We start from the raw sequence: 25,746 nt of genomic DNA on the forward strand, positions 1-25,746 counted from the left end.
AAGGAACCGCTCTTCTGTGACTTTTGCAGATATATAAGAAGATGTTTTATCACCAGTTCTTTGTTGACTCAGAGAATGAGGTCTCTGTTCCTTCCTCTGAGAGACAGAGTGATTTTTGTGCTAGTTCACGCAACGATCGGAGGTGACCTAGCCCGTTTGTATGTGATCCCTCTCCTCCTGGTTCTCTCCATGTTTCATGGAAGGCTCGTTCAGTTGGCCTTCATATGCCTTCCATGACACCCTCTATATAGGTGCCTGTACTCCGTTCTTTGCCCAAAGAAGAGTGACTTGATGGTTCCAACTACTCGCTTTGGTCGTGTAAGCTGGAGTGTATCCTTGATACCTTCGATCTTTGTGAGTTTGTTACCCACCCTATTTCCTGTCTAGTGGAGGATCCTACCATTGGATCATCGATGGATTGTGCGGCCTTATGGGATCGATTCAACTTGAGAGCTTGATCTTTTCTCTTTGTGAGCTTACATGATTTTGTCCCTGTGCATGTGCACAGGTTGTGGAAAGCAGTGGAAGTGTGGACAAAGCTTGCTTGTTTGTACCATCAGAAGACATTTGCCCATTGGATTACTCTTGAGAAGAAATTACGGATGCTCGTTGTTGATGATTCTTCTTCCATGAACGATCATATCAACAGGTTGGAAGACATGAGGGATGAGCTTGCGTCCCTTGGCAGGATCGTTTCTTCAGAGGATACGGCCATGATTCTTTTGACTCTGTTGCCATCTCCCCAGTTTGATGTCTTCTACACTAGCTTTCTTACATCAAGGACTTGTGAGAAGCTTCTATGGGAGAAGCTAGCCTCACTTGTTTCGGAGCATGATGAGCGTGCTAAAGAGGTAGCTAGTGGATCCACCTCGACCAAAGCTTTTTTTGCAGGTTCAGGAGGGGGGATGAAGAATACAGGGAAGTCAAAGGCTAAAAGACAGGAGAGTTCTTCAGGTTGTGACTCCAACTCGGAGAAGCCAAAAGTGCCCATATTGTGGGAAGAGGACACATCGAGAGGAGAACTGTTGGAAGAAGTACCCTCACCTTAGTGCGGGAGCAAAGGATGGAGTTAAAACATCCAAGCCTTCTAGCTCTACTCCAGCGGTTACCCATGAGTCAATGTTCGTTCATATTGTTGAGTGGGAGGAGCCTTCTTTATTGGTTGCCTCATCTTCTGAGTGGCCTTGGTTGGTTGATAGTGAAGCTTCTAGTCATATGACTCCATGAGGTGATTTGTTGTAGGATCAATGCCCTTTTTGAGGGTTCAGTCCTGCTGGTGACATTGTTTCGGTGCCTATTTGTGGTGTTGGCACTTTGCCTTGATTTCTTGACTGCGCGTCAAGCTCCCTTTCAGAGGCTTTTTATGTTCTAGACTTGGGCTTTCCGCTTCTCTCAGTTTATGGCCTTACAAGGCTTGGTAACTGGATTATCTTCACTGAGTAGGCTGTTTGTACTGAGGATTCTTCTACGGGTATGTTATTGCGACGGGTTAGTAGGAGAGCGTGTTTTTATAGGCTCCATTCCCCTTCTCTTATGCAGGGTCCTTCAAGGCAGTTGTCTATTGCTACACCCGTTCCCGCATGTGCACCCTCTTTTCCATATGTTCCTTCCCATCTCCCACCCTCTCCTCCGGTGGTTCCCTCGTACCCCCCATGCCTTTCAAAAGGGGTTGATCTCAGTGATGCGGCTGTGGATTTCTTGGCACCTAGTGTTTTAGAGGTGGCTTCCCAGGATCGCGAGGAGCTTCTTCATCGGCCATCATCATCAATGGACTTCATTGACATTGGCATTCCCCTTGCCACCCCAGGATCCATTTCTCCCTTGTCCTTCTGCCACATCCACGATGTGAGAGGGAGTGTTATCAGTCATGTTCGTCATGCCTTGTCATCTCTTGCTTGTGAGCCTCAGTCTGAGTCAGACGAGGACTTTAGGAGCTTTGACTTGTCCATCACTTGTTTTGATGGAGGAGGTAGCTCATTCTAGAACACTCACTTTAGTGCATTTTCTCCTCTAGTCGAGATTTTATGTGCATTTCGCGGGGCAGTTTCTGCATTTTTCAGCTTGCCTCACCTGCCGGACATTGTCCACCGTTTTCGGGACTTTTTTGAGTATTTTTGGCATTTTAACTAGCATTAAATGCTGGTTAGACATATTTTTGGCCCCAAATTTCAGGTCGGTCAATTTTTGGGATTTTTGGCTATTTATAGCCATTTCCTACTTGGCAGTCAGTCAGATTATCATCTTCCCTCCTTCCTTGGCAGGTGCACGCTTCGACTTTGTCATCTTCCTACATCTTCGGTGCTGCCATCATCATCAGCCTGATCTTGTGCCCTCATTGACGCTGTGGGCTGTGTGGAGGGACTGATCAGTCCTGCTTCTGTATTCAGCATTTGTTCCTTCTTCTCTTGCAGATTGTCTCTCTTTTCCTTTGTGTTTGAGTTCCTTCTTCCATTGCGCACTCTCACAATTCCCATATTGGGCTATCACATTTCGGAAACATCTTTGTGTTCTTTTTCCAGGCTTGAGTTTGAGGCAGGCAATTTTGTAGTCATTTTGCAGGGCTTTTCCAACTCTTATCTTTTTTGAGGACTTGTTAGTCATTTGAGGAGTTTGATTGTGCTAGTGTTTGATATGATGGAATGTTCTAATTTGAGTATGAGTGTTTTCTAGGTCTCAAGTTCAAGGATTGAGTTCCTCCTTATCCATCCTATTCATTTCATTCTCCATTTTCCCCTCTGAGCATGGCACAAGCAAGCTTTTAATGCCTTTTTGGTTGAGATATGATTCAAAGTGTAACGTTATTGCGTGTGATTACAGTCCAATACTATACTCTTTGGACAAATCAAGTAGATCTACCAGCTCCAATGGTGTTATTAGTTGCATGACCTACCTCCGAATATGTGTATCGTTTGTCCTAAGCCGCTTGTGGAAATGTGAAAGCATGCCCATAATGTCAATCACATCATTGATTGCCTCAACGCTAAGTTGTGCGAAGAACCTATTTGATTGGATGCTTTCCAATGTTATAGAGTTGCTTACCAGTCATAGAGTTGCTGCCAGTCCATGTGATGTCATCAAATATTACTCGTCAGTTGCTTACCAGTCTTAGAGTTGCCTATCAGTCCATGTGACATCATCTAATATGGCTTTTGTAGCATACTGACATCCTTCAACTGGTGGCTCACAATAATTGACATGCAATTATTGCAAACCTTCACAAGGTAAGTTTTCCTTTTAAAGGTTTCTGGACTACTGTTGGTCTCTTGTTAAAATTGACATCAGACTCTTGGAGTATATTTTGATGAAACTACATAGGGAGAAGCCTGCTGAAAAGTAGCTAAAGTTTTCCACGAAAATTGAAATCGGTCAGATGGAACATTATGTAATGTTTAATAGGGGCCTTTCTTCCAGTAATGTGAGGAAAAAATGACATGTTGAGGCATGTTAAATGTGCAATGTGCTCAGAGCAATGCACCAGCAATGTTGACACATTATTTGCATGGGATGAACTACAGTTTCTCAATTCAGTCCCATATTTCTCCTAATCTTAAGTGCTATCATTGACCTCTTTGAAGTTTCTGAGTATACTCTATTCTACGTGTGATGGTACTCCTTTACTGGGGTCTATGCATTACAACAGTCTAGTTCAAATGTTTCAGCTCTTTAAACAACAGGCTGCTGTATCAACCCCTATATCTAAAAGAGCGAGATTGTGATATGGCTGTGAAAGTGTTTTGTACTAAGCTCTTTTACTTTATTCCTACCTGCAGGCCTTGATTGGAGATGGTACTTGGGCTGTAGCTGTTGAGGCTGCTATTGGGAAATTTCTGAATGCATTTGTAGTTACTAATCATAAAGATATGCACACATTACGTACATGTTCAAGGTTGTGTGGCTATCAGGGTTTGCAAATCATTATCTATGACTTTGAAATCCCAATGTAAGTATGTGTTCGTTAAAACTTCTTTTGCAGCCAGTCTTTGTTTTTTGATTTTTGCAGTTTTGTTCTTTTCTTTCAGCTAAGTTGGAGAATTATAATGTTGTTCCTTAAATGTACTATGTGGTTTCTCTGAGCGTTTCTGGAGGGTTGAAGAAGTTTGGTAGTGGGTTTTTCAGAAGTGCACCCTTAATGGATGTTTTTGATGGACCTTGCTATGACAATAATCTCATTGCTGTGAAGGTTTGTATACACACTTTTGGTGAAATCACTGATGTACAAGAAGAATAGACACCATGACAAAGGCCATTAAAAACATTATAAGGAACTGTGGTAAAAGATATCCAGATGAGAAGTGATTATTTTACCAACATGGCAGCTATCATTCAAGGATTGCTACAAGTTTTGAAAGTAGCTCTAGGACTGAAATTATTGACTCTCAGGATTGTAGGAATACATAGTTCCTTTGAGTCCACATTGTTCACAAAGCTCAAATCTGAAGCAATTGGAGAACGTGGAGCCTGATAATTGTGATGAAAGTGCTAAATAATTAGAAGCGTTTGCCCAATTTGTGTGGGGGAAATTTGACATGCAAGTGTTGAGAAAGTCTATCTGAAACTGATGAGCTCTATGATCAGCGCCAGACTGCTTTCGCCTGTTGAACATGCTGTCCATTCTGCCCTATTATTTGCAAAAATGCATCTGCCATGCAGATCACTGTTAGTCAATCCCAGTCAAATCTCTAGTAATGAAGACAGCTGCACACGAGAAAGGAAAGTTGCCTGCATAAAAGTCTCATAACCATCAAAATGGCCCCATTGGTTCTCGAGATTCCAATTACGTTTTTGTCAGTAGGTCACATGCAGTCTGTTGGCAGTAATATACTCCTAAATCCATCACCAGTCTGAAAATCATGCAGACCTTTGACATTTTATGTGACGAAACATTCATAAGCATATGTACAATGGAGGAGTATGTTTAAAATCGTCAAAGAGTTAAGTTTTCTGCATTTCATCTGCAACAACTTCCTCTGTCCTTGAGACCAACTTCAACAGATGTCTAATGAATTCATGGTCAATATCTGCAGTGTGAAATGGTTCCTTTGCCTTTGTCTTTGTGTGTGTAGAAGTCCCCCTCTCAATGTTTTCGTAGTTCTAGAAGGAAATGACAAAGACATTTTTGCTCAGGATGGTCTATCATATGACTAATTCAGCCAGAACCCTCTCTAAACAGGCAATGGTATCTCCCCTTGATCTCATAGTATACCGGGCATGTTTGAATGTAGTGCTTCTTTGGCTGTATCCCCCACAGCACAACCTGCATATCTCATTCTACCTGGCCACCTTTGCTGCTCTACTGCCTCGATTTTGAGAGGGTGTGATGATACTCTGATCTGGCCAATATCAACCCTCATAGCAGATGACATATACACATCCATGTAGTGTAGGTGCCTAATATAACCATCATCATTTTCTTTTTGGTGTTGGGGGGGGGGGGGTGGGGTGGGTATGATTCTTTATAGGAGTTGAGATTTCTTGAGTTTTTGTTATTGAGTGTGAATATTAACTTGAGAATTATAGGTTTATGAAAGCGTAAACTTTGATAGTAATATAAATAGGTATATGATGATATATAAACTAATGAACAAATAAATACATAAAACCGTATGTATGGATGTTAGATACATTAAAGCTTGTTTTTCCTAGAAATTGAATTAAATAGATGCAAATTGAGCTTCCATCTATGTATTTGACTTTTGGAGTTTCGAATGGTGCTAAGCACAAAAGTTTTGTCTGCAGGATTAATGTTCCATCACATATGTTGCCAGATCAAGGTCTAATTACAGTCAAATCAGTTCTTTCTGTTGAGATACCGACAGTAATGAATGTCCTAATTGATCAGGTACATCACTATTTTTCCAATAGAATGTAGTTAAGGCTCTTGAAGAAGTACACATTATGTGGATGAAAAGTAGTTGTGTGGGAGTTGAGTCAAGGATGCTCAAGTTAAATTCCAAGGTAAGCTGCCAAAAGTAAGTTGTGTCAAAGGATGCTTTAGAGATGTCATTATCAAGGCGATCTAAACAGTGTTGAAAACTTTTATATCAAAAATTTAATTTCTTGTAAATGTCAACACCTTTTTGTGTGAAACCATTTCATGTTAGCTCATTACTACTATACAAGGAGAATAGATTTCGTGTGACAAAATCTATTGAGAAAAATAAATTGCATTTGAAACATGTCCATATGAAATCCACAACAGAGATTACTGGAGCAAGTGTCTAAGGTAGCTGTAGAGTAACATGACCAAGCTCTCAAGAATGCTAGTTCCTTTTTGCCCAACTCATCCACCAAGCCCAGAATTTGGCCCAATTGAAACACTTGGAAGTATTGTGATAGATATGATTATAACATGCCGAACAGGCAAGCTCTTTTGTTTGTGCAGGAACTCTGGCATGTAATTATTGAGAAATTATATCTAAGAATACTCTAGGGATTGCACACATCCAAAAGAGATATTGGGACTACCTGTTAGGTTTGAGAATTCGAATATCTCAAGCATTGAGGTGTGTATGCTGTGCTATACACACGACATCCTAGGCTTTGTACAAGAGAGGGTTGTCTCCCTGTCCGTACTATGGACCGATTCGTGTGGTATGATCCATATGTTACCGTACCATACGTATTCGTACGATCTAATATGAGAAAACAGGCCCTTTTTGGCCACTCAACCCAAGCCTACAACTTTTTTCCCCCCCCCCCCTTCTTTCTTTCTTCCTTCTCTCTCCCCCAAGCCTCTCTCTTTCTCTCTCCAGCCTCTCACATGCTCTTTTTCTCTCAAGCCTCTTCAGCTCTCTCAAGCCTTGTTGCCTTTAGTTGATGCCCCGCCTCAGCCCTGTTCTGCTTGTCCCGCCTTCTGCCCCTCCTTGGATTCGCCTTGCCTGCCCCGCAGAAGCTCAACTGGACCTGCATGCACTTTGGACCTGCTGTTCTCCACCTGCTCAGCCATCGCCTGTTCCAGTTGGAGCATACCCCGCCCAATCATGGCATTTTGGTGATTGCCCGTGAGAAAACAAACAGCAACAATGGGGTCCCGCAAGAAAAGCCGGGTATCCCCAACATACAGCAGCTGCACAAGAGGGGATTGAGAAATACTCAGTTATTTGGAGCAGCATCGACAAGGTGACAGACTCTCTCAAGAAGAAGGGCCTGGAGGCGCTCTGCGATGTGTGCAAAATGCATGACTAGGATATGGGAAATATCAAAGAGATCATGACAGCAATGTGCGACAAGCCATACAACAAATCAGGTAGGAGATGGCTAAGAAGGTGCAATAATGAAAGGATGAAATATATGAGGAGATTACATCACACTTCACCTCTTGGAAGGTAGACATTGAAGCCTCTCCAAGAGAGGAGTAGGGTGATTGAAGAACTCTGCCATGAGATCACAGAACATCGAAACCAGCTTGATCTCCTTAAGAGGGAGGAGGGGGAAATCAACGAAGTGATGCCCAAGAAGGTGCAAACTGAAATAGATGAATTAAAGACATACACGATGAAGGAGATTAATACATGGGTGACCATAGCGAAACAAGCACAAGCGGAGGTGGCTGAAAACTCCAAATGGATCAAAGTGGCAAAGAAGATGCGAACAAAGAAGGAACAGCTCATGAATTCAACACTTGAAGAGGAGAAGGAAAATTAGAGCCTTGCACATTCGGGTGGTCAGGTGGAAAGAGGGAAAGAGTCTTCTAGAAGATGCCAAGAGCATATGTGAAAAAAATGGGATTGGAGGATCCCTCCATGATGGAAAATGCATGGCACTAAGGGAAGGATCTAGAAAATAGCTGGCTCCTTATGATCATTGCTGATTTGGAGTTACAATAAGTCTTTCTCTCCAAAAGGAAGGCTCTCAAAGGAGAAAAAGTATACCTTGAGGATGATCTCGCACCCGCCCAGGTAGCCCATTGTAGGGAGTGCATGCCATAGATTGTGGAGGCCTTCAAAGCAAACAAATGGGCAATATATAGAGACGGGTGTATCATTATCATAGATAGGTGCCAATGACGGGGCATAGTCTATGAGACACACTTGAAGTTTACAGCATGGAATTGTAATGGAGCCATGAGAACATATGTTAGCCTATTCCGGTAGACTTTTATGTCAGGGACATTATCCTGTATATAGAGACACACTACAGTTCGAGCACACACTTGCTAGAGGTGGGAGGATATAGATGGGAGATGGCATGTCACCCTAGAGCCCAATCTCAAGGAGGGACCAGAGTGTTTGGAGGAGTAGCTATGCTGTATAGGGGGGAGTTACAACATATTGTATAGGTCATATGGAGAGATGAGGAGGTTCGCTTCATGTGGATTTGGATACAATAGATCACCCTCCTGACATATACATGACATTTTACTCGAACACATTCTCCATATGCATCGCAGGGGGAGCCACCATATCTACCATTATATGAGGACATTATGTATTATTCTAGCATTGTAGATGTCTTGTTGGTGGGGGACTTCAATGCTCGCACAACACACAGACATGTTCCATTCTTGGAGAGTGAGGATCACATGTAGAGAGAGAGCACACAAAGAAGATGGTGGGGCTTAGTCGGACATCAAAGGACGTAGTTGAATGCACCGATTATGGTGATCACCTCCTAGCCTTGGGAGGTGCACATGGATTAGCCATTCTTAATGGCTTGGATAGATGGCCTACATCGGATGCTCTCATATGCTTTCCACACAAGCATGTATCTAGACATATAGGAGGAGCTCTCTCTAGAGAATCTATACAGAGACTAGGAGCGAGCATGATGAACTACCTCCTAGGGTGCTTATCTCTCATCCTCGATATAGTTCTTTAGAGTGTCCCCTTGTCCATAAGCAGTGGTAGCCAACCACACCTACCTATAGTTCATGTCATGAGAACATGTAGTTTTGAAACCTCACTTAACATGTGGATTGGTTTTTAATCACATGGTCAAGTAAATGTTGCACATGTGAGGTGTAACTGGGTTTAGAGTAAATTTACGAGCCTTGGACGCGAGGAAATCATGGGATATCAAAGGCAAAAGTTGCTATAAGTTATATCGCATAGGTACTTGGTGGTTTTTGGTGCCAGTTGTTGGCCTAGGTCATTCATTTGGCCATAAGTGTCAGTTGGTGACTAGAGAAGTGACGTTTAATGGCACCTAAAGCCCATCTGATGGTCAAAGATAGCGTAGAGACACTCGGGAATGGAAGTTGCCTAGCCAATTTAATTAATGGCTAATCTGATTATTTTTCAGGGCACAAAAATAATTATTAGATTAATTTTTTGTATTTAAAGATTGAAAATTAATATTTAATTATGGTTAATGCTGAAAAACCATTTGGAAAGATTGCCACTTGTTAAAAATGCCATGCAAGATTGAAAAACGTTTTTAGTGGTTGGAGAGAGGTATTTTTAGTGTATTCAGCTTGCAAGAGAGAGGGAGGAGATGTTGCTGGTCTTGATTTCCAGCCGTTGGAGGACCTTCTGAGGCAGCCAAGGGCAGGAGAAGACCAATCAACAACAGGTGGCAGTATCTACAAGCTCTTGAGACAGGGTAGCAATAGTAAATGACTGAATTTCGTTAGTTCTTTGTATGTACAAGCTGTTGTGGTAGGGCAGCAGTTGCATTTGACTGATTTTCAGTCATTCTTCGTGTCAAAACTCTGGAGTTTGAATTTTCTCTCTCTACAGCTTTCTCTCTCATCTCCCAGCCATTTCAGAGTGTTGCTCCGAAGATCTCAGCATTTGGATCCTTGGAGGCTGAGAAATTGCAAATTTTGATGCTGTAAACCCTAAATTATAGTAGAAATTAGGGTTTAGCAGCAGCCTCGAGAAGTGCGTCAGAAATTGGAAGCTCCAACATTTTGATTTTTTAGGGCTTAAGGTGATTTTTAGTTAAATTCAAGTGGAGGGTGAAGACCAATTAAGTGTCAGAATCAAGGGGCAAAATAGATTGAAGACTTGTGGTCACTTTGGACAGCAAGGGGAGCTAAAATACCGAAAGGGATTGGGAGAATCCTATTGTAAATCAACTTCTTCTTCAATAAAGCTAAAGAAATACCAAAAGGGGCGTCCATTTTGGGGCCAATCGGGTGTGCATTGTCTAAGATCAGTAGGTAAATTTGTATTTTGAGATTTGCTTTAATTGTTTGCAACTGCAATTAAGTTATAATCACAGATTTACCACAATAGATTGAAGACTTGTTGTCACTTTGGACAGCAAGGGGAGTTAAAATACCGAAAGGGATTGGGAGAATCCCATTGTAAATGAACTTCTTCTTCAATAAAGCTAAAGAAATACCAAAAGGGGCGTCCATTTTGGGGCCAATCGGGTGTGCATTGTCTAAGATCAGTAGGTAAATTTGTATTTTGAGATTTGCTTTAATTGTTTGCAACTGTAATTAAGCTATAATCATAGATTTACCACCCTATCCAAGGAGGAAGGTTGGTTACATGGTTCCATTGCCGGGATACCACTCAATCCCTTGATTTGGTGGGCCTAAGGCACTTGATTGCAAGCCAAAGCTTTGTGTTGGTGCTAATTTTTACTCTCAGTTGAGAAATTACAGCAATATGTCTTCATACAGTGAGATGGACTCAAGCAATGATGATGCCTCTCAGTATGAACGTTCACATGGGAATGAAGGAAATGCAATGCCTGACCTTGGACAAGGCTTATACTATGGATAGCAAGCTGAAAATGTTGCTAGTGGGCAAGATGCACGGCCGGTAGGGCATAAGGAGATTGATGACCAGCAAAGTGAAGAGAAATTGATGACCAGTTTAAGAATCGGATGAGGATAGCAGCAAATATCTTTACTGAATTGGAAAAGGATCCTCAATTTACCCGATTTTTGAATGCTACAAGGAAGGACAGCAAAGGCAAGAAGAAAAAGACGGCTTTTATATCTTCTGGACAGCAAGATGCACCAAAGATAATGCCAAACCCTTCATTTGAAGCTCCCAAAGATGCTAATGAAATAAAACAGTTGGTATATACGAGGCAAGGAATGCAAATGAAAGGCCATCATGGAAGAACCAATTCAAAGGGTTTTGGATAGCCGTGCATGCATGCTATGATGGGGCAGCTAGAATATTTTGGTGGAAGCATGATTTCTCATGCTATGGTTGGACAAGGATCACACACGGGAATATATGGCACAAATCCCTATGGTATGCAACAACCAATGCATGGTGTGCAAGGCCCAATGTATTCACGTATGATGGAAATATGCAAAACCCTATGTATGGCAACATTGGCTTGATGCTTGGGGCACAAATAGTATGTTTGGTACTGCATTTGCACCGTTGAATGCTTATGGGGCTCAAGGAATGAATGTTGGCCATGTAAATGGTCCGTTTGGCATTGGTTTTGATGTAAATTTAGTAAATGCACCCTTTTTGTAACAGCAAGTGTATGACAACTTGATACCCAAAGGGGCAGCAAAAGACTATGATGAGGGCGGAAAAGGAGTGAAGTTTGAGTCCTTAAGTGGTGTACAAGATAGGTTGAAAGCTTTGTGTTGTAAAACCCAGAAAAGATGAAGAGAACGGAAGAGTCACAGTCCCATACTCAAAAGGGCATGAGATCTTTTTTTCTCCCAGCCTTGCCTAGTTATTGCTAGCAACTCTCATCGTAATCCGATTGCGAGCCGTCATTTGTTGGTGAGTCCTACTATTCTTGGACTCTCTTTAATTCTAGGCTCCCCTAAGCCCCGTTCGGGTGCCCAAGGCCCCAGACGGTCATCCCTTGTGCCTGTTTTCCGTAATTTACCTTATTAATATAACATTTCCTTCCCCTTAAGAATCGGTTTCGTCCTCGAAAACGATACTTGGAAGGTCTAACTGGAAATTGGGAAACCTTTTCCTTAGGTTACTTACTCGCTCCCATGTTGAGCTTTCTTCTGAACAATCTTTCCACTTGACCAACATTCTTGATAAATAGTATTCCTTGTTCGTCTGTTACGGACATTTAATATTCTATCTGGTTCATGTGGATTAGATTGGTCATCTAATAGCTCCTCAATGTTATCATTTAAGATTAAATTATCCAAATCACCCAGCTTTTTCCTTAACTTTCTCACATGAAAAACTGGATGTATTTTACTACGAGTAGGTAGTTGGAGCTTGTAAGCCTGTTCTCCCATCTTTTTAAGTATTGTGAAAGGACCACAATACCTCGGTGAAAGCTTTGGACATTGTCCCGTTTTTATGGTTTTAGTTTGTTCAGGCACTTTAAGATAGACCAGTTCTCCTTATTTAAAGGAGATGTCTCTTCGGTGAGGATCTGCATATGCTCTAGCTCGATTTTGAGCTTTTTTAATATTTTCTTGAGCAAATTTTAACATACTATTCATATCCTCCAAAAAATCCTTAGCTGCTTGAACCTTTTTCTTATGCAGTCCTACTGCATGAGGAGCTTTGGGCTGAAACCCATACATTAACATAAATGGACTATATCCAGTGGAAGAGTGCTTGGTACTATTATATGCAAACTCTGCTATCGGTAGATACTCTTCCCAATTAGTTTGCCTTTTACTTACATATGCCCTAAGCATATCTTCAAGGATTTGGTTAACCCTTTCAGTTTGCCCATCCGTTTGCGAGTGATCCGTCGTACTCATGCTGAGTTTAGTTTCCAATTTCCTAAATACCGCACGCCAAAATTGACTATCAAATTTTCTATCGCGATCAGAAACTATATTTGCCGGAAGGCCATACAATCGGTATATGTTCTCTACGAACAATCTAGCCAATTCTGGTGTTTTAACATTAGTTGAAGTTGGAATGAACCTAGCCATTTTGGTTAACCTATCCACAATCACCCACACAGAGTCGTGCCCCCTTTGTGTTCTGGGTAATGCAACAATAAAATCCATGGAGATACTCTCCCATTTTCTTGAAGGAATCTCTAGTGGATGGAGAAGTCCTTCCATTTTCAATCTTTCAGCTTTATTAACCTGGCATTTATTACATTTGACCACATAGTCAAGGACGTCCTTATTCATTCCAAGCCAATAGAACTGCCTTTTAATAAGACTATAAGTTTTATTAACTCCTGGATGTTCCGCGCTAGGGGTATCATGACACTCGAAGAGTATCTGGCGCCTTATTTCTTTATCTTTCGAGACACATACCCTACCCTTGTAGAGTAAAGAACCATTATCAATGGTAAAATTCTTCCACTTGAATCCGGTTTGAGCAATCCCTGATGCTCCATTTCCTTGTTGAACATCCTCAGATATTCATTTCTCCGTAGAAGCACTTTCATTTGGATCCCCATTTTTTATTGCTTCCCATATGTTGGAATATGCCGGATCAACTTGGCATTTCCCTTTTAAAGATTCAAGCAAGTCAGAAGTGAACTGAGTAAAACTCAATTCATTTATGATGGGTATTCTGCTGAGTGCATCAGCTACTATATTATACTTTCCTTTTCTATATCTTATCTCATAGTCGAACTCTTGAAGAAGTTCGGTCCATTTGGCTTTACGCCCTTGTAGATCCGGTTGATCATTAAGCCACTTAATACTTTCATGATCCAACAAGATCAAAAGTTTGGCACCGTACAGATAGTGCCTCCATTTCTTCATTGCATGTACTATTGCATACAACTCCCTCTTATGAACAGAATAATTCTGTTTTGCACGGTTTTATTTCTTGCTTTCAAAAGCAACTGGTTGACCTTCTTGTAATAAGACCGCGCCTATCTCCTTATCACTGGCATCGGCGTCAACCACAAATGGTTTATTGGGATCCACAATTAATAATACTGGAGCTGTAGCAATAGCTACCTTAAGTTTTTGAAAACTTTCATTTTGGTCTGTTTCCTAATTAAAGCTCTTTCCTTTTCCTTTAAGTTGGTCTGTCATTGGAACAGCTATTTTGGCATAATGTTGAATGAATCTATGATAAAATCCAGATAAACCTAGGAAGATTTGCAGCTCTTCCAAGTTCCTTGGACATGGCCATTCAATAATTGCCCTTACTTTTTCTGGATCCATCTTGATTCCCTCTTTCGAGATAATATGCCCCAAATATTTGACCTCTTGTGCGAAGAATTCACATTTAGTTTTCTTCGCATAAAGGGAATGTGTTCTTAACAATTGGAATACCAATTGTAAGTGTTCCAAGTGTTCTTCTCTTGATTTACTAAAGATCAAGATATCATCTAAGAAGACTACTATAGAATGTCCTAGATAGGGCTGTAACACACTATTCATCAGCTTCATAAAGGTAGCTGGTGCATTAGTGAGGCCAAAAGGCATCACCAAAAAATCATAATGCCCGTATCTAGTGTGAAACGTTGTCTTAGGAACATCTTGTGCCTTAATTCTTACTTGGTGATAGCCTGATCTTAAATCTATCTTTGTGAAGAATTTTGCCCCTTGTAATTGGTCAAAAAGATCTTCCATTCTGGGCATAGGAAGTTTATTCTTCACCGTTATTTTATTAAGTGCTCTATAATCAACACAAAGTCGCATAGAACCATCTTTTTTCTTTACTAATAAAATTGGCGAAGCCCAAGGTGAACTACTAGGTTGTATAAACCCTTTATCAAGGTAATCCTTAATTTGTCTTTCAACTTCTTGGTGCTGCATTTCACTTAACTTATAAGGTGGTTTAGAAATAGGGTGTGTATCCTTATTTGTGTCAATTTTGTGATTTATATCACCCCTATTTGGTGGAAGACCACTAGGTAAATCAGAAGGAAACACATCTTTAAATTCATCTAACAAACTACTTAATTCATTATTTACTTTCAACTCACAAGCATAACTACGTTTTAAGGATGGTTCCAATCCCTATAGCCACTCCCTTCCTAGAGCAATATCGGCTCTTTCCATGTTCATAATTTGGAAATCAAGTTTATCTTTATATCCTTGAATCTCAATTTCCAAATTGGATACCATTGTATTCCATATTTTATTATCTTGACCTTGCATCATACGAACAACATATTGATGCCCACTCTTTTGTTGGGGAAGTTTCAATTTTTTGGCAAGTGCATAATTTATAAAGTTATGGGTAGCAGAGTCATCAATCATGACTCTAACCCTCTTTCCAGCTATCAATCCATGCACTCTAACTAAATCATGTGGCCCAAAGGCAGGCTGCCACATAGAAGTTGACATACAACACTTATGTTGTACATCCATGTGCAAATTTTGAGGTTTCCAATTCCTTAGACTTGGGCTCCGTATCAATGAGATTAGTGAGTGTACGTGGACGCGTACTATCTTCATTGATTAATGCAAATTTAATTGCCTCTTCGAGCGTCTTAGGTGAACTCCTTTTAACTTCCTTTTTACAGGCCTTATCTAGTCCCCTAATGAATCCTCTTGTTTTTTGAAATTCATCTATTCCTTCCAATTTGAGGATTATCTCACGATATTCCTCCAAATATGTCAGCATGGGTCTTCCCTTTTGTCTGACATAATTCCAATCTTCCCAATTTCTTTCCATTTCATTTTCAGGAAGAAATTCTTTCAAAAAGACGGATTCAAATTGAGCCCAAGTTTCAGGTATTTTATTTGCCTCCTTTAAGGTTCGCCACCATTTATACGCTTTTGGTCCCAAAGTTAAACTGGCCTCTAGTGCTTGGAGATGTGGTGGAGTATTTTTAAGTTTATGTAAATCTTCCCATTTTTGGAGAAAATTAAAGATAGTGTCTTTATTTTTATCTTTTTCCTCCCTGTGAAACTGAGGGGGTTTCATATCTTTTAGAACTGGATTATCCCTCAACTTGTGGTGGGGTTCCTTAGAATCTCGCATGATCATATCTAAATCTTTCGATGAAGATGGGATATCCGAGGTTTCTATCTTATTTTTATCCCTTTCTAGTAATAAAGTTAATTGAGATTTTATTTCAGTGAGTGTTTGAGTTAGAAATTCCATTTGAACCCCCTGTGCCTGCACACGAGCAGTTAGATATCAAATTGTTCTCGTGTGGCAAAGAATTCTTCCCACTGTTCTTCTTGCATCTCCGTTTCATGGGGATCTACCATAGGGTGGTCCCCAGAACTAGAACCTTCCATTACTCCCTCTTTTCCTTTTTTTGCCATTAATACACTGGAATTGGAAAGCAAAGATAAGAAATTTGCATACAAAGTAAAGTACTTCCCTGGTTATAATGACAGGGCAACTGTTGCTGGTTTTATTAATAAGCCCGAAGAGTAAGGAACAATTTTTGTCTTCTCGGACTAAACCAGTCACGCTGGAAATGAAGTTCTTTGGCAGAAACGGAACAATCATGTGAACCACCAGTATATCTTCTATGTATAGGACGGGTCTGACTGACTTCAATCAGCTGATAACGAATTTAACTCCTGGCTTCAGTCGGCTGGTGACGAATCCGCTGTAAAACTGCTCTTCGAAGACAGCCGTGTGACGTGTAGCACTTGAAGTACCATCTCACGCTTTATGTTACGTCTTCCAACAGTCGCCTCACGCTTTCCGTCTCCCTGCAGCGTGTCACACTTTTCGTGACGTCACACGACCACGACCTACAACTCCCTGCGGTGTCTTTAAACGTATGACAAATGACGTGTCCGTCAAATCACTTGGCCCTAATGCTTAATCACCTGACCCTCAGAAACGCCTGGAAAAAACTTCGTGAATAATTAACAAGATTAGGACCTGACGGCTCCAGCAGGATGCGATGGCTGCTCTGATACCAATGTTGTAAAACCCAGAAAAGATGAAGAGAACGGAAGAGTCACAGTCCCATACTCAAAAGGGCATGAGATCTTTTTTCCTCCCAGCCTTGCCTAGTTATTGCTAGCAACTCTCATCGTAATCCGATTGCCAGTCGTCATTTGTTGGTGAGTCCTACTATTCTTGGACTCTCTTTAATTCTAGGCCCCCCTAAACCCCGTTCGGGCGCTCAAGGCCCCAGACGATCATCCCTCGTGCCTGTTTCCCGTAATTTACCTTATTAATATAACACTTTGACTTTCAATCGGCAGTTTGATGTAGCCTATTTAGGGGGGAACTTCACGGAGTCCTCAAAGATCCGAAAGGTAGCCACTTTTTTGAAAGGGAATGTGTTACAATGGTGGTCCTCTCTTTTGATGCAAGGTAGAGCACCGTCAACATGGGTACAATTCAAGCAAATGTTTGCATCGAATGGTTGACAAGTACTTTTGAGGTGGACATCATGACAGCTTGGAATAAGTTTGGAATAAGCTAGATACTAAAGAATGTAAGAATTTGGAGCAATATAATAAGAAGTTTTGGGATGCATGGCTGCCTATTACTTCTTATCGCCCCGTACCGCTTCATGAGCAAGTGGAAAAATATGTTTGTGGGCTGGCCAAAGGAATCATGGATTTTTGCATTAAATCCACTGTGTCTAGCATGTCTCAGCTTACAAAGACTGCTACTACAGTTGATGCTTTACTGCGTGGGAACGATTCGGGCTTTCTAGAGAGTGGAGAAGCCGAATAAAAAGTTGTTTAAGGTTGAGAAAAGGGGCATATCTGAAAATCAGCCTGAAAAGGAGCCAAAAGAACAAAAAAGGGCCCGAAAACATTGGCACAACGTAGGGAATTGATGGCTGCAAATAAATGTTTTATTTATGAACAGGAGGTTCACATTGCAAGGGATTATCCCAATAGGCAACAAGCTGGAAAATTAGAAAATCAAGGAGATTCTAAAGGAAAGAAGCCCAAAACATCAGTGGGATTGGTGTCAATGTTGTTAGTGATCAGCCCAATGATGATGCTACCGAGTTGTGTAGAGCATGGCAAAAATTAGGGATCAACATGCATTGATTTTTTTCAATAATGGTGCATGAGTCAACTTTATCTCTGTTGACATGGCTGTGCGTCTAGGCATGAGAGAGAATGAGATGGGATCCGTGAGGAAAGTTGGAATTGCATGTAAAGGCCATGCAGAGCCCGTCATAGTGCTCATTGGAAAGCTTCGATTCCATATATAAGGATATGCGGAGGGCGAAGAGTTCTTCATTGCTTCACTTAAGGGTTGGGAGGTATTGCTTGGTATGCTATGGTCTCATCGATTATGAGTCAGGTAAATGAGCTGTTAGAAAAAGGATTGATTCAGTCTAGCTCATCTTCTTTTTGTTCTTTAGTGCTTTTGGTGCAAAAAAAGGATGGTTCATGGCGTATGTGCATTGATTATCGTGCTCTAAACAAGATCACACTAGAGAATCACTTTCCGATTTCTTGGATCGATGATGTTATGGATAGATTGCAAGGGGTAGTCATATTTAGCCATATAGATTTGAAAAGTGGATATCATCAGATATGCATTAGACCAGAAGATGTGCCTAAGACTGCTTTTAGGATATCTTTTGGATTATATGAGTTTTTTATTATGCCTTTTGGACTTATGAATGCTCTTGCCACTTTTAATCGGATGATGGATCGTATCTTCAGGCCACATAGAGGATTTGTGGGCACTTTCTTTGATGACATGATTATCTATTTAAAGAATGAGATAGAGTATAGAAAACACTTGGACATTGTGTTCAATGAACTGTGTGACATAGGTTGGTTATCAATGACAAGAAAAGTGAAATTTTCTTGCATGAAATCCACTTTGTGAGGCATATTGTATCGGCTCATGGTATTCGCATGGACCTTGCAAAGGTTGAAGCAATACGATCATGGCCACCTTTGAGGAATATGCATGAGATCCTCAGCTTCTTGTGTTTATGTTTTCACTATAGAAAGTATGTACGCAGGTTTTACTGAAATTGCATCTCCATTGCATGCCTTGCAAGAAAAGGATGTGCCATTTAGATGGATAGCAGTTGAAATTTCAGCATTTAAAAAGTTGAAGGGAAAGATGACGTTAGATATTGTGCTTGTGTTGCCCGATCTAAGGAAGTCATTCATAGTTCAATGCGATGCATGTGGTAATGTTCTTATGCAGGACGATCAAGTTGTGGTTTATAAGAGTTAAATTCTCCACAGTGCGTAAAAGAATTTATAGGTCTATGAGAAAGAGCTCTTGGTTGTAATTCATGCACTGCCTACATGGAAACATTATCTTTTGGGGGATTGATTTTACAGTACAGACAGACTATTAAACTTTGAGGTACTTTTTGACACTTATAAAATTCTCAGAGAAGCATATAAGATGGGCAAATTTTCTCTCATGTATCGTATGCTAATATATAAAGCATGATAGGTAAAAGATGCTGGGTTTGTTGCTGCCCTTGTCTATTCGAGATAGGCCTTGGCAGAGCATTACAATGGACTTTATTTTGAGCTTCCCTCTATGTTTCATTTTCAGGTTGTATATATTGATGGTAGAAAGAAAATTGTGGTTGATGCATTGCCACGCAAGCCGCAAATTTTGAGCTATCAGTATGGTTTATCATATTGAGTTGGATGCCATGAAAGAGCAATATGTTGCTGATTCGGACTTTGCTAATGTTTATGATTAGCTTTGCAATGGCCAAACGCATGGACACTTTGTGCTAAGAAAGCAATTAAGGCCTAGAGTTATCACTGAAAGTCATGCTTCGTATGCAAGACATAGAGATATTGATGCCACAGTCAAGATAGTGGAGCATTTCTTTTATTGGCTAACTTTGAGGCATTATGTGAAATAGTTTATCAAGACATGCATCGTATACCAGAAGGTAAAGCGTGATAGGTAAAAGATGTCGGGTTTGTTGCAGCCTTTGCCTATTCCAAATAGGCCTTGGCAGAGCATTGCAATGGACTTTATTTTTGAGCTTTCTAAGACACCTACAGGGAATGATGGGATATGGACTATCATTTGTAGGTTTAGCAAACAAGCCCATTTCATTTTGGTGAGAAAGAAAATAAAGGCTGCTCATATGGCTCGATTGTTTTTATAGCACATCTCTAAGTATCGTGGTATGCTATAGTCGATCATTAGTGATCGAGACCCCCTGATGACTAGTTTATTTTGGAAGTGCTTGTTTGAGAATATGGGTATCAGATTGAAATTCTGATCATCCTTCCATCCGCAGACAGATTGTCAGTCTAAGGAAGCAAATTCCACAGTGGCAAATCTTTTGAGGTGCTATGTTTTAGACCACAAGATACAATGGGAGCAGTATTTGCCCTTGGTTGAGTTTGCTTACAATAACAGAGTGCATAGTTCTATGGGCAAAGTTGCATTTGAGGTGGTTGAGGGTGGCAAGAAGGTACCACCTATTCTGTAAGCTAAGGATAGGATCTTTGAGGTTAATCGTTATGTGAAAAACTTGGATGTAGCCTATGCAAAGATAAAATATGCACTTTAGAGATTGCAAGAAAAGCAAAAGCAAGCAGCTGATCGCCACAGATGTGCTTTGCAGTTTGCAAAGAGTGATTATGTGTTGTTGCATTTTTGAAAAGACAAGGCTGAAAAAGATGAAAGGAAGAGAAAGATTGCATTTGAAGCTGAGTATGAGATACTATGGGCCCTTTCAGGTGTTGAAGAAGATCAGCGATGTGGCATATCGGTTGAAATTACCTCCACATTAGTAGATACACAATGCCTTTCATGTCAGTTTGTTGAGGTCTTTTCATGATGATGTGCGAGAGGATATGTTTGTTGAAATTCAGCTTGAGGTTGAGGAGCTGGATGAGATTTTGGTACCCGAGCAACTTTTGACACCTTAGAAAAGAAAGGTCAAAGATAAAGTTTCCAGGAGATACTTGGTGAAATTTCAGAATTATTCACCAATGGATATCAAATGCATGGAAGATGATGACTTGGCAGACCATCCTTAGTTGTTTCAGCTTTACCTAGATGTTTTTCTATTAGAGCCGACTTTTGTTCGAGCTCCATTCGGTTCAGCAGAGTAAAGATCCGGAGTATTACCTGATCCTCAAGGGAAAGATAGCACTTCCAGTCCTCCAACTATTGATAACTCTCGTATGTAGTGAATCTCAGATGTATTCAACATGTATCCAAGGTACTACGCTGATAGTATGTTTGTCGTGAGGTCACTACTTGGTGTACTAGTCATTGTGAGATGTATGCAGATGAGTGTGAGTTTCACCTGGGTACTAGAACTATACTTTTGCATCAGCTTATGATCAATTTGGCATGAATTTTGTCTCAGTTTTGAGACAAAAGTTCTGATTAGTTTCAGCTTAGTTTTTGATCAGCTTGAGAATCGTTTATTGTCACTTTTGGGATCAATTTTGCATCAGTTTTTTCGCTGATTAGTTGCCAGTTTTTGCGATGAGTTTGTGATCAATTTGGGGTCACATTTGTAGCAATTTGTGATCAGTTCTCAGACCTGCAAGTGATCAGTTTATGATCAGATTATGCTCAATTTTCGATGGTTTACATTTGGTTCCATGGACAGCAGCACACGTTATGATGCCATTGATGTTTTAGCCATGGTTTATGTTTGGTTATACCATGGCCATATGATAATCTGGCAATGTTTTTAAGATTCTTTATGAGTCTCATGTGAAGTTATGATTGATTGGTAATTTTCAGGATGTGTTGGGCATATGAAATGGTTGAGCAACAATGTGCAATGTTATGTTAACTATGATGCCTTGTGGAAATTCCAATCTACTATTTTGCTTTTGATGCATCTGGCAGTGCAATCGAGGGCAATTTCAAGGATTACAAGGGGGAGGGCTGTCATGAGGATGTGAAAATTTTATGATTTGCTTATGTTTAATTAACATTTGATTAAAGGATTAATGAAATGTGCAATTAAAAGATGCACATGTGTTGCACATGTGAGGTGCAAGCTATTTTTTTTACAGTTGAAAGACCAAGGACCCTGTGAAAAAGATGGGTGCCAAAGGCAAAAGTTGTAACAAGTTACACTTGTTAGATTCTAGGTGAATTTTGGTGTCAGTTTGCCCCTAGGACCATTAATTGGCCATTAAGTGTCAGTGGTGACACTAGGGACTAGGCATTAATTAATGGATTAATGCTTGTCTAAGGATTAATTAATGCATGGGACCACTTTGGGTTGCAAATGGTCTAGCCAATTAATTTTTGGATGGGCAAGGTCAATTTTCTGGGCATGGATTAAGGGCTGAATTAATTTTCAGAATTAATTACCACTTTGGGTTGCAAATGGCCTAGCCAATTAATTTTTGGATGGGCAAGGTCAATTTTCTGGGCATGGATTAAGGGCTGAATTAATTTTCAGAATTAATTAATTCTGAAAATTAATTAAATGGCTGGAAACTGCTGAAAATAGATTAAGAAAGCTGCCACTTGGCAAAACTTTCCCATGCAAGTGGGGGGAAAGAGGGCTGAAGGGAGAGGGAAATCTCGTTTTTTGATTTTGGAGTTGTTGGAAAGAGGTGTTAGACTGTTGCTGCCAGCTTTTGGGGCCATTTCCCAGCCATTGGAGACCATTTTGGTGATTGAGATTGCATATTCTTGACCTTGGGAAGCTGGCAATTGCCGCTGATGCACTTTCTCCTGAAGATCACAGTCTCTGATGCTCCTATTGTTGTTGGTGCATCCGTTTGGGGCTGGTACAACAGGGCAACAACTGATTTTGATCAGTTCTTCGTGACAAATCTCAGAATTTTCTCTCTCTACAGCATTCTCTCATCTCCTTCAGCCTATGCTCAGCCATTCTCAGCAATTCTCAGCCATTCGGAGGAGATCTCAGCCATTTTAGGTGGCTGATCTGTAATTTCTGCAGTAAACCCTAATTTACAGCAGAAATTAGGGTTTAGCAGCCACCTTAGGATCCGTGCCAGAGATTGAAGGTTCAAGGGACTTAAATCAGCAGCTGATAATTCAAGATGATCAAGGGATTTCAGGAGCCAGCCCATCTCGAATTGATTTGGGGTAGTATTTGGCCAGCCAAGGGTCAAATTGGAGAAGAAGTCCTGGGTGAATCAAAGGCCAAATGAACCAAAAGGCTTGCTGGTCATTTATGACAGCAAGAGCAATTGTTTAGCAGTAGGAGATTGAAGAATCTCGAGTTGTACTCCTTCCAATTGAATGAAAGCTAAAGAAATACCGCAAGGGGTGTCAATTTTGGGGCCAACAGGGTGTCTACTATCCAAGAATGTTATGGTAAAGTGCGCATTTCATTTTATGTGTATTTATTTATTGCTGTAATTAACTCTTAAATCAGGGTATCACCACCCATTCCAAGAAGGAAGACTGATATCAAGGTTCCATAGCCGGGATATATCAAATCTCTTGATTTGGTGGGTCCGAGGCGCCTGATTGCAAGCCAAAGCTTTGTGCTAGTGTTGATCTTTGTGCTCAGCTGAAATTCCAAAGGCTGAAAAGTGTATCTTTATTGGATACTCTTTAGAGCAAAAAGGGTATCGCTGTTACAACCCTGTCACATGTAAGTTCAGAGTGAGCAGGGATGTCATCTTTGATGAAATGAGCAGTTGGTATGCATCTAGTGGTGATGCATTGGATGTTGATGATGATCATGACACTCATGTGCAGGCTGAAAGGCAAGAATCACAGACTCTTAGTGGACCAGAGACATCATCTGGTAGTCCTTGGTCTGGGAGACTAAGGAGTACCTCTACATCTTCGAGTGCATCTAGTAGCACTACAGGTAAAGACAAAGGAAAGAATAAAGTGTCAGAAGGTATTGATGCAGTTCTTGATGGAGACTCCAGTGGCTCAGAGAGCTTAGATGATGAGCTTGGCATTCCTTCAGTGAGAACTCCAGGTGTGCAGAGAGCACGGGCTGATGCAAAGACTCCATTGAGTGATCCAGTGGTACGCAGGTCTAGCAGGGTGAGATACCCTGTTAAAAGATTTGGTTTTGAAGGTTATGCAGCTCACCATTATGCTTATATGGTGAAACTAGTTGAGGATGTTGAGCCTACATGTTTTGAGGAGGCTGTTGGTCATGCTCATTGGGATGCAGCAATGGATGAGGAGATGGCTGCATTAGAGGCTAATAAGACTTGGGATCTAGTATCATTGCCAAAGGGAAAGAAAGCTATTGGATGTAAGTGGGTTTATAAGATTAAGCACAATGCAGATGGTTCTATTAGCAGGTACAAAGCTAGGCTGGTTGCAAAAGGCTATGCCCAGACATATGGCATAGATTATGATGAAACCTTCAGTCCAGTTGCTAGGATGGCAACTGTCAGATGTGTGATTGCTTTGGCAGCAGCCAAAGGTTGGAGGTTGCAGCAAATGGATGTAAAGAATGCCTTCTTGCATGGTGATTTGCAGGAAGAAGTGTATATGGATCAGCCAGCAGGTTATGAAGATTTAGAGCATCCCACGTATGTGTGCAGGTTGAAGAAGGCACTCTATGGGCTCAAGCAAGCACCTAGAGCATGGTCTGACAAGATCAGAGAGTATCTTGTCAATATTGGATTTTATGTTTCTGATGCTGATCACTCACTTTATGTGAGAAAGGGAGATGCAGGTTTGGTCATCATAGTCATCTATGTGGATGACTTGATTATTACAGGTGATAGTGATAGTGGGATTGCTGAAGTCAAGGGATGTTTGAAGATGAACTTTGAGATGAAGGATTTAGGTGAGCTAAGGTACTTCCTTGGCATTGAGGTGATCAGATGTGATGATGGTATATGGCTGTTCCAAAGACAGTATGGCTTGGATATGTTGTCCAAGTATGGTATGACTGCATGTAAACCACTTTCAATCCCGTTGGAGCAGAATGTAAAGCTGAGTGCTGATGTTGGGTATGAAGGGAATGCAATGCCTGATCTTGGACAAGGTACGAATCATGGACAACATGCTGAAAATGTGGTTGAAGGCCAAGATGTTGGACCCTCAATGCAGAAAGAGGATGATGATCAACAAGGGGAAATGGAATTCGATGATCCATTCAAGAATCGAATGAGGGCAGCAGCCAATATCTTTGCTGAATTGGCAAAAGATCCTCAGTTTACTCGGTTTTTGAACACTCCTACGAAGGGCAACAAGGGCAAGAAGAGAAAATCCCCTTCTAGAACTTCGGGACAGCAAGATGCAAGATGCTCCTAAAGATGCTCATGGTGAAAAGCAGTTGGTGCCAGTTGGGCAAGAAATGCAAATGCAGGTTCATGATGTAAATGTTAATCCTATGGTTTTTGGACAGTAAGGTTTGCATGAGAATTTAGGACAGCCAGCTTACTTTGGTTGTAGCACAACTTTTCATGCTATGGTGGGTGAGCGATCGAATGTGGGAATGTTTGGCACACCTCCCCATAATTTTGAGCAACCAATGCATGGCTTGCATAACCCAATGTACTCGGGTATGGCTCATGGAATGCATAATCCGATGTATGGCGGCATCGGTATGATGCCTGGTGTGCAAAATCATGCATATGTGCAAGCATTGGTACCTCGTCGTGCTTTTGGGGCTCAAGGAATAAGTGCTAGTCATGCAAATGCTGTGTTTAATGCTGGCTATCATGGAAATTGCCTCTACACTAGTGGATACACTACGCCTTTCACATAGCTGAATGAGATATTGGTATCTGAGCAGATTTTGGCACATAAATAGAAAAGGTCAAAGGTAAAGCTTCCATAAGCCATTGGGTTAAGTTTCACAACTGCTTACCAATGGATGCTAAATGGATGGAAGAGGATGACTTGGCAGACCATCCTCAGTTGTTGCAGCTTTACCTTGATACCTTTCAGTTAGAGCCGACTTTGGATCGGGCTCTTTTAGGTTCAACAGGGCAAGGGTCCAGAGTACCACCTGATACTCAAGGGGGAGGTAGCACTTCCACTTCTCCAGGAATGAATTGCTCTCGTGTACAGTGGATCTTGGATGTATTCAGCATGCATCCAAGGTACTGTGCTGACAGTATGTCTGCCATGAGGTCACTATTCGGTG

At 41.0% G+C, this 25,746-nt stretch overlaps 1 protein-coding gene across 3 annotated transcripts in view; it reads left to right on the plus strand.

Moving 5' to 3' along the window:
• Positions 1-25,746, plus strand: part of LOC148018645 (structural maintenance of chromosomes protein 6A-like) — a 110,012-nt gene that overhangs the window by 47,561 nt on the left and 36,705 nt on the right. For all 3 annotated transcript variants that reach the window (XR_015687607.1, XM_087661117.1, XM_087661116.1), the window contains exons 13-14: positions 3,771-3,940; positions 5,737-5,839. Coding sequence is in view for 2 of the 3 variants with exons in the window: in XM_087661117.1 (XP_087517243.1) it covers positions 3,771-3,940; positions 5,737-5,839 (273 nt within the window). In the remaining variant the exon portion in view is untranslated. The remainder of the gene's footprint in view (positions 1-3,770; positions 3,941-5,736; positions 5,840-25,746) is intronic.

The sequence above is a fragment of the Lygodium microphyllum genome, chromosome 21 (genome assembly GCF_053477565.2).
Source record: "Lygodium microphyllum isolate KBCC chromosome 21, Lygodium_microphyllum_v1.1.10, whole genome shotgun sequence".
NCBI lineage: Eukaryota > Viridiplantae > Streptophyta > Polypodiopsida > Schizaeales > Lygodiaceae > Lygodium > Lygodium microphyllum.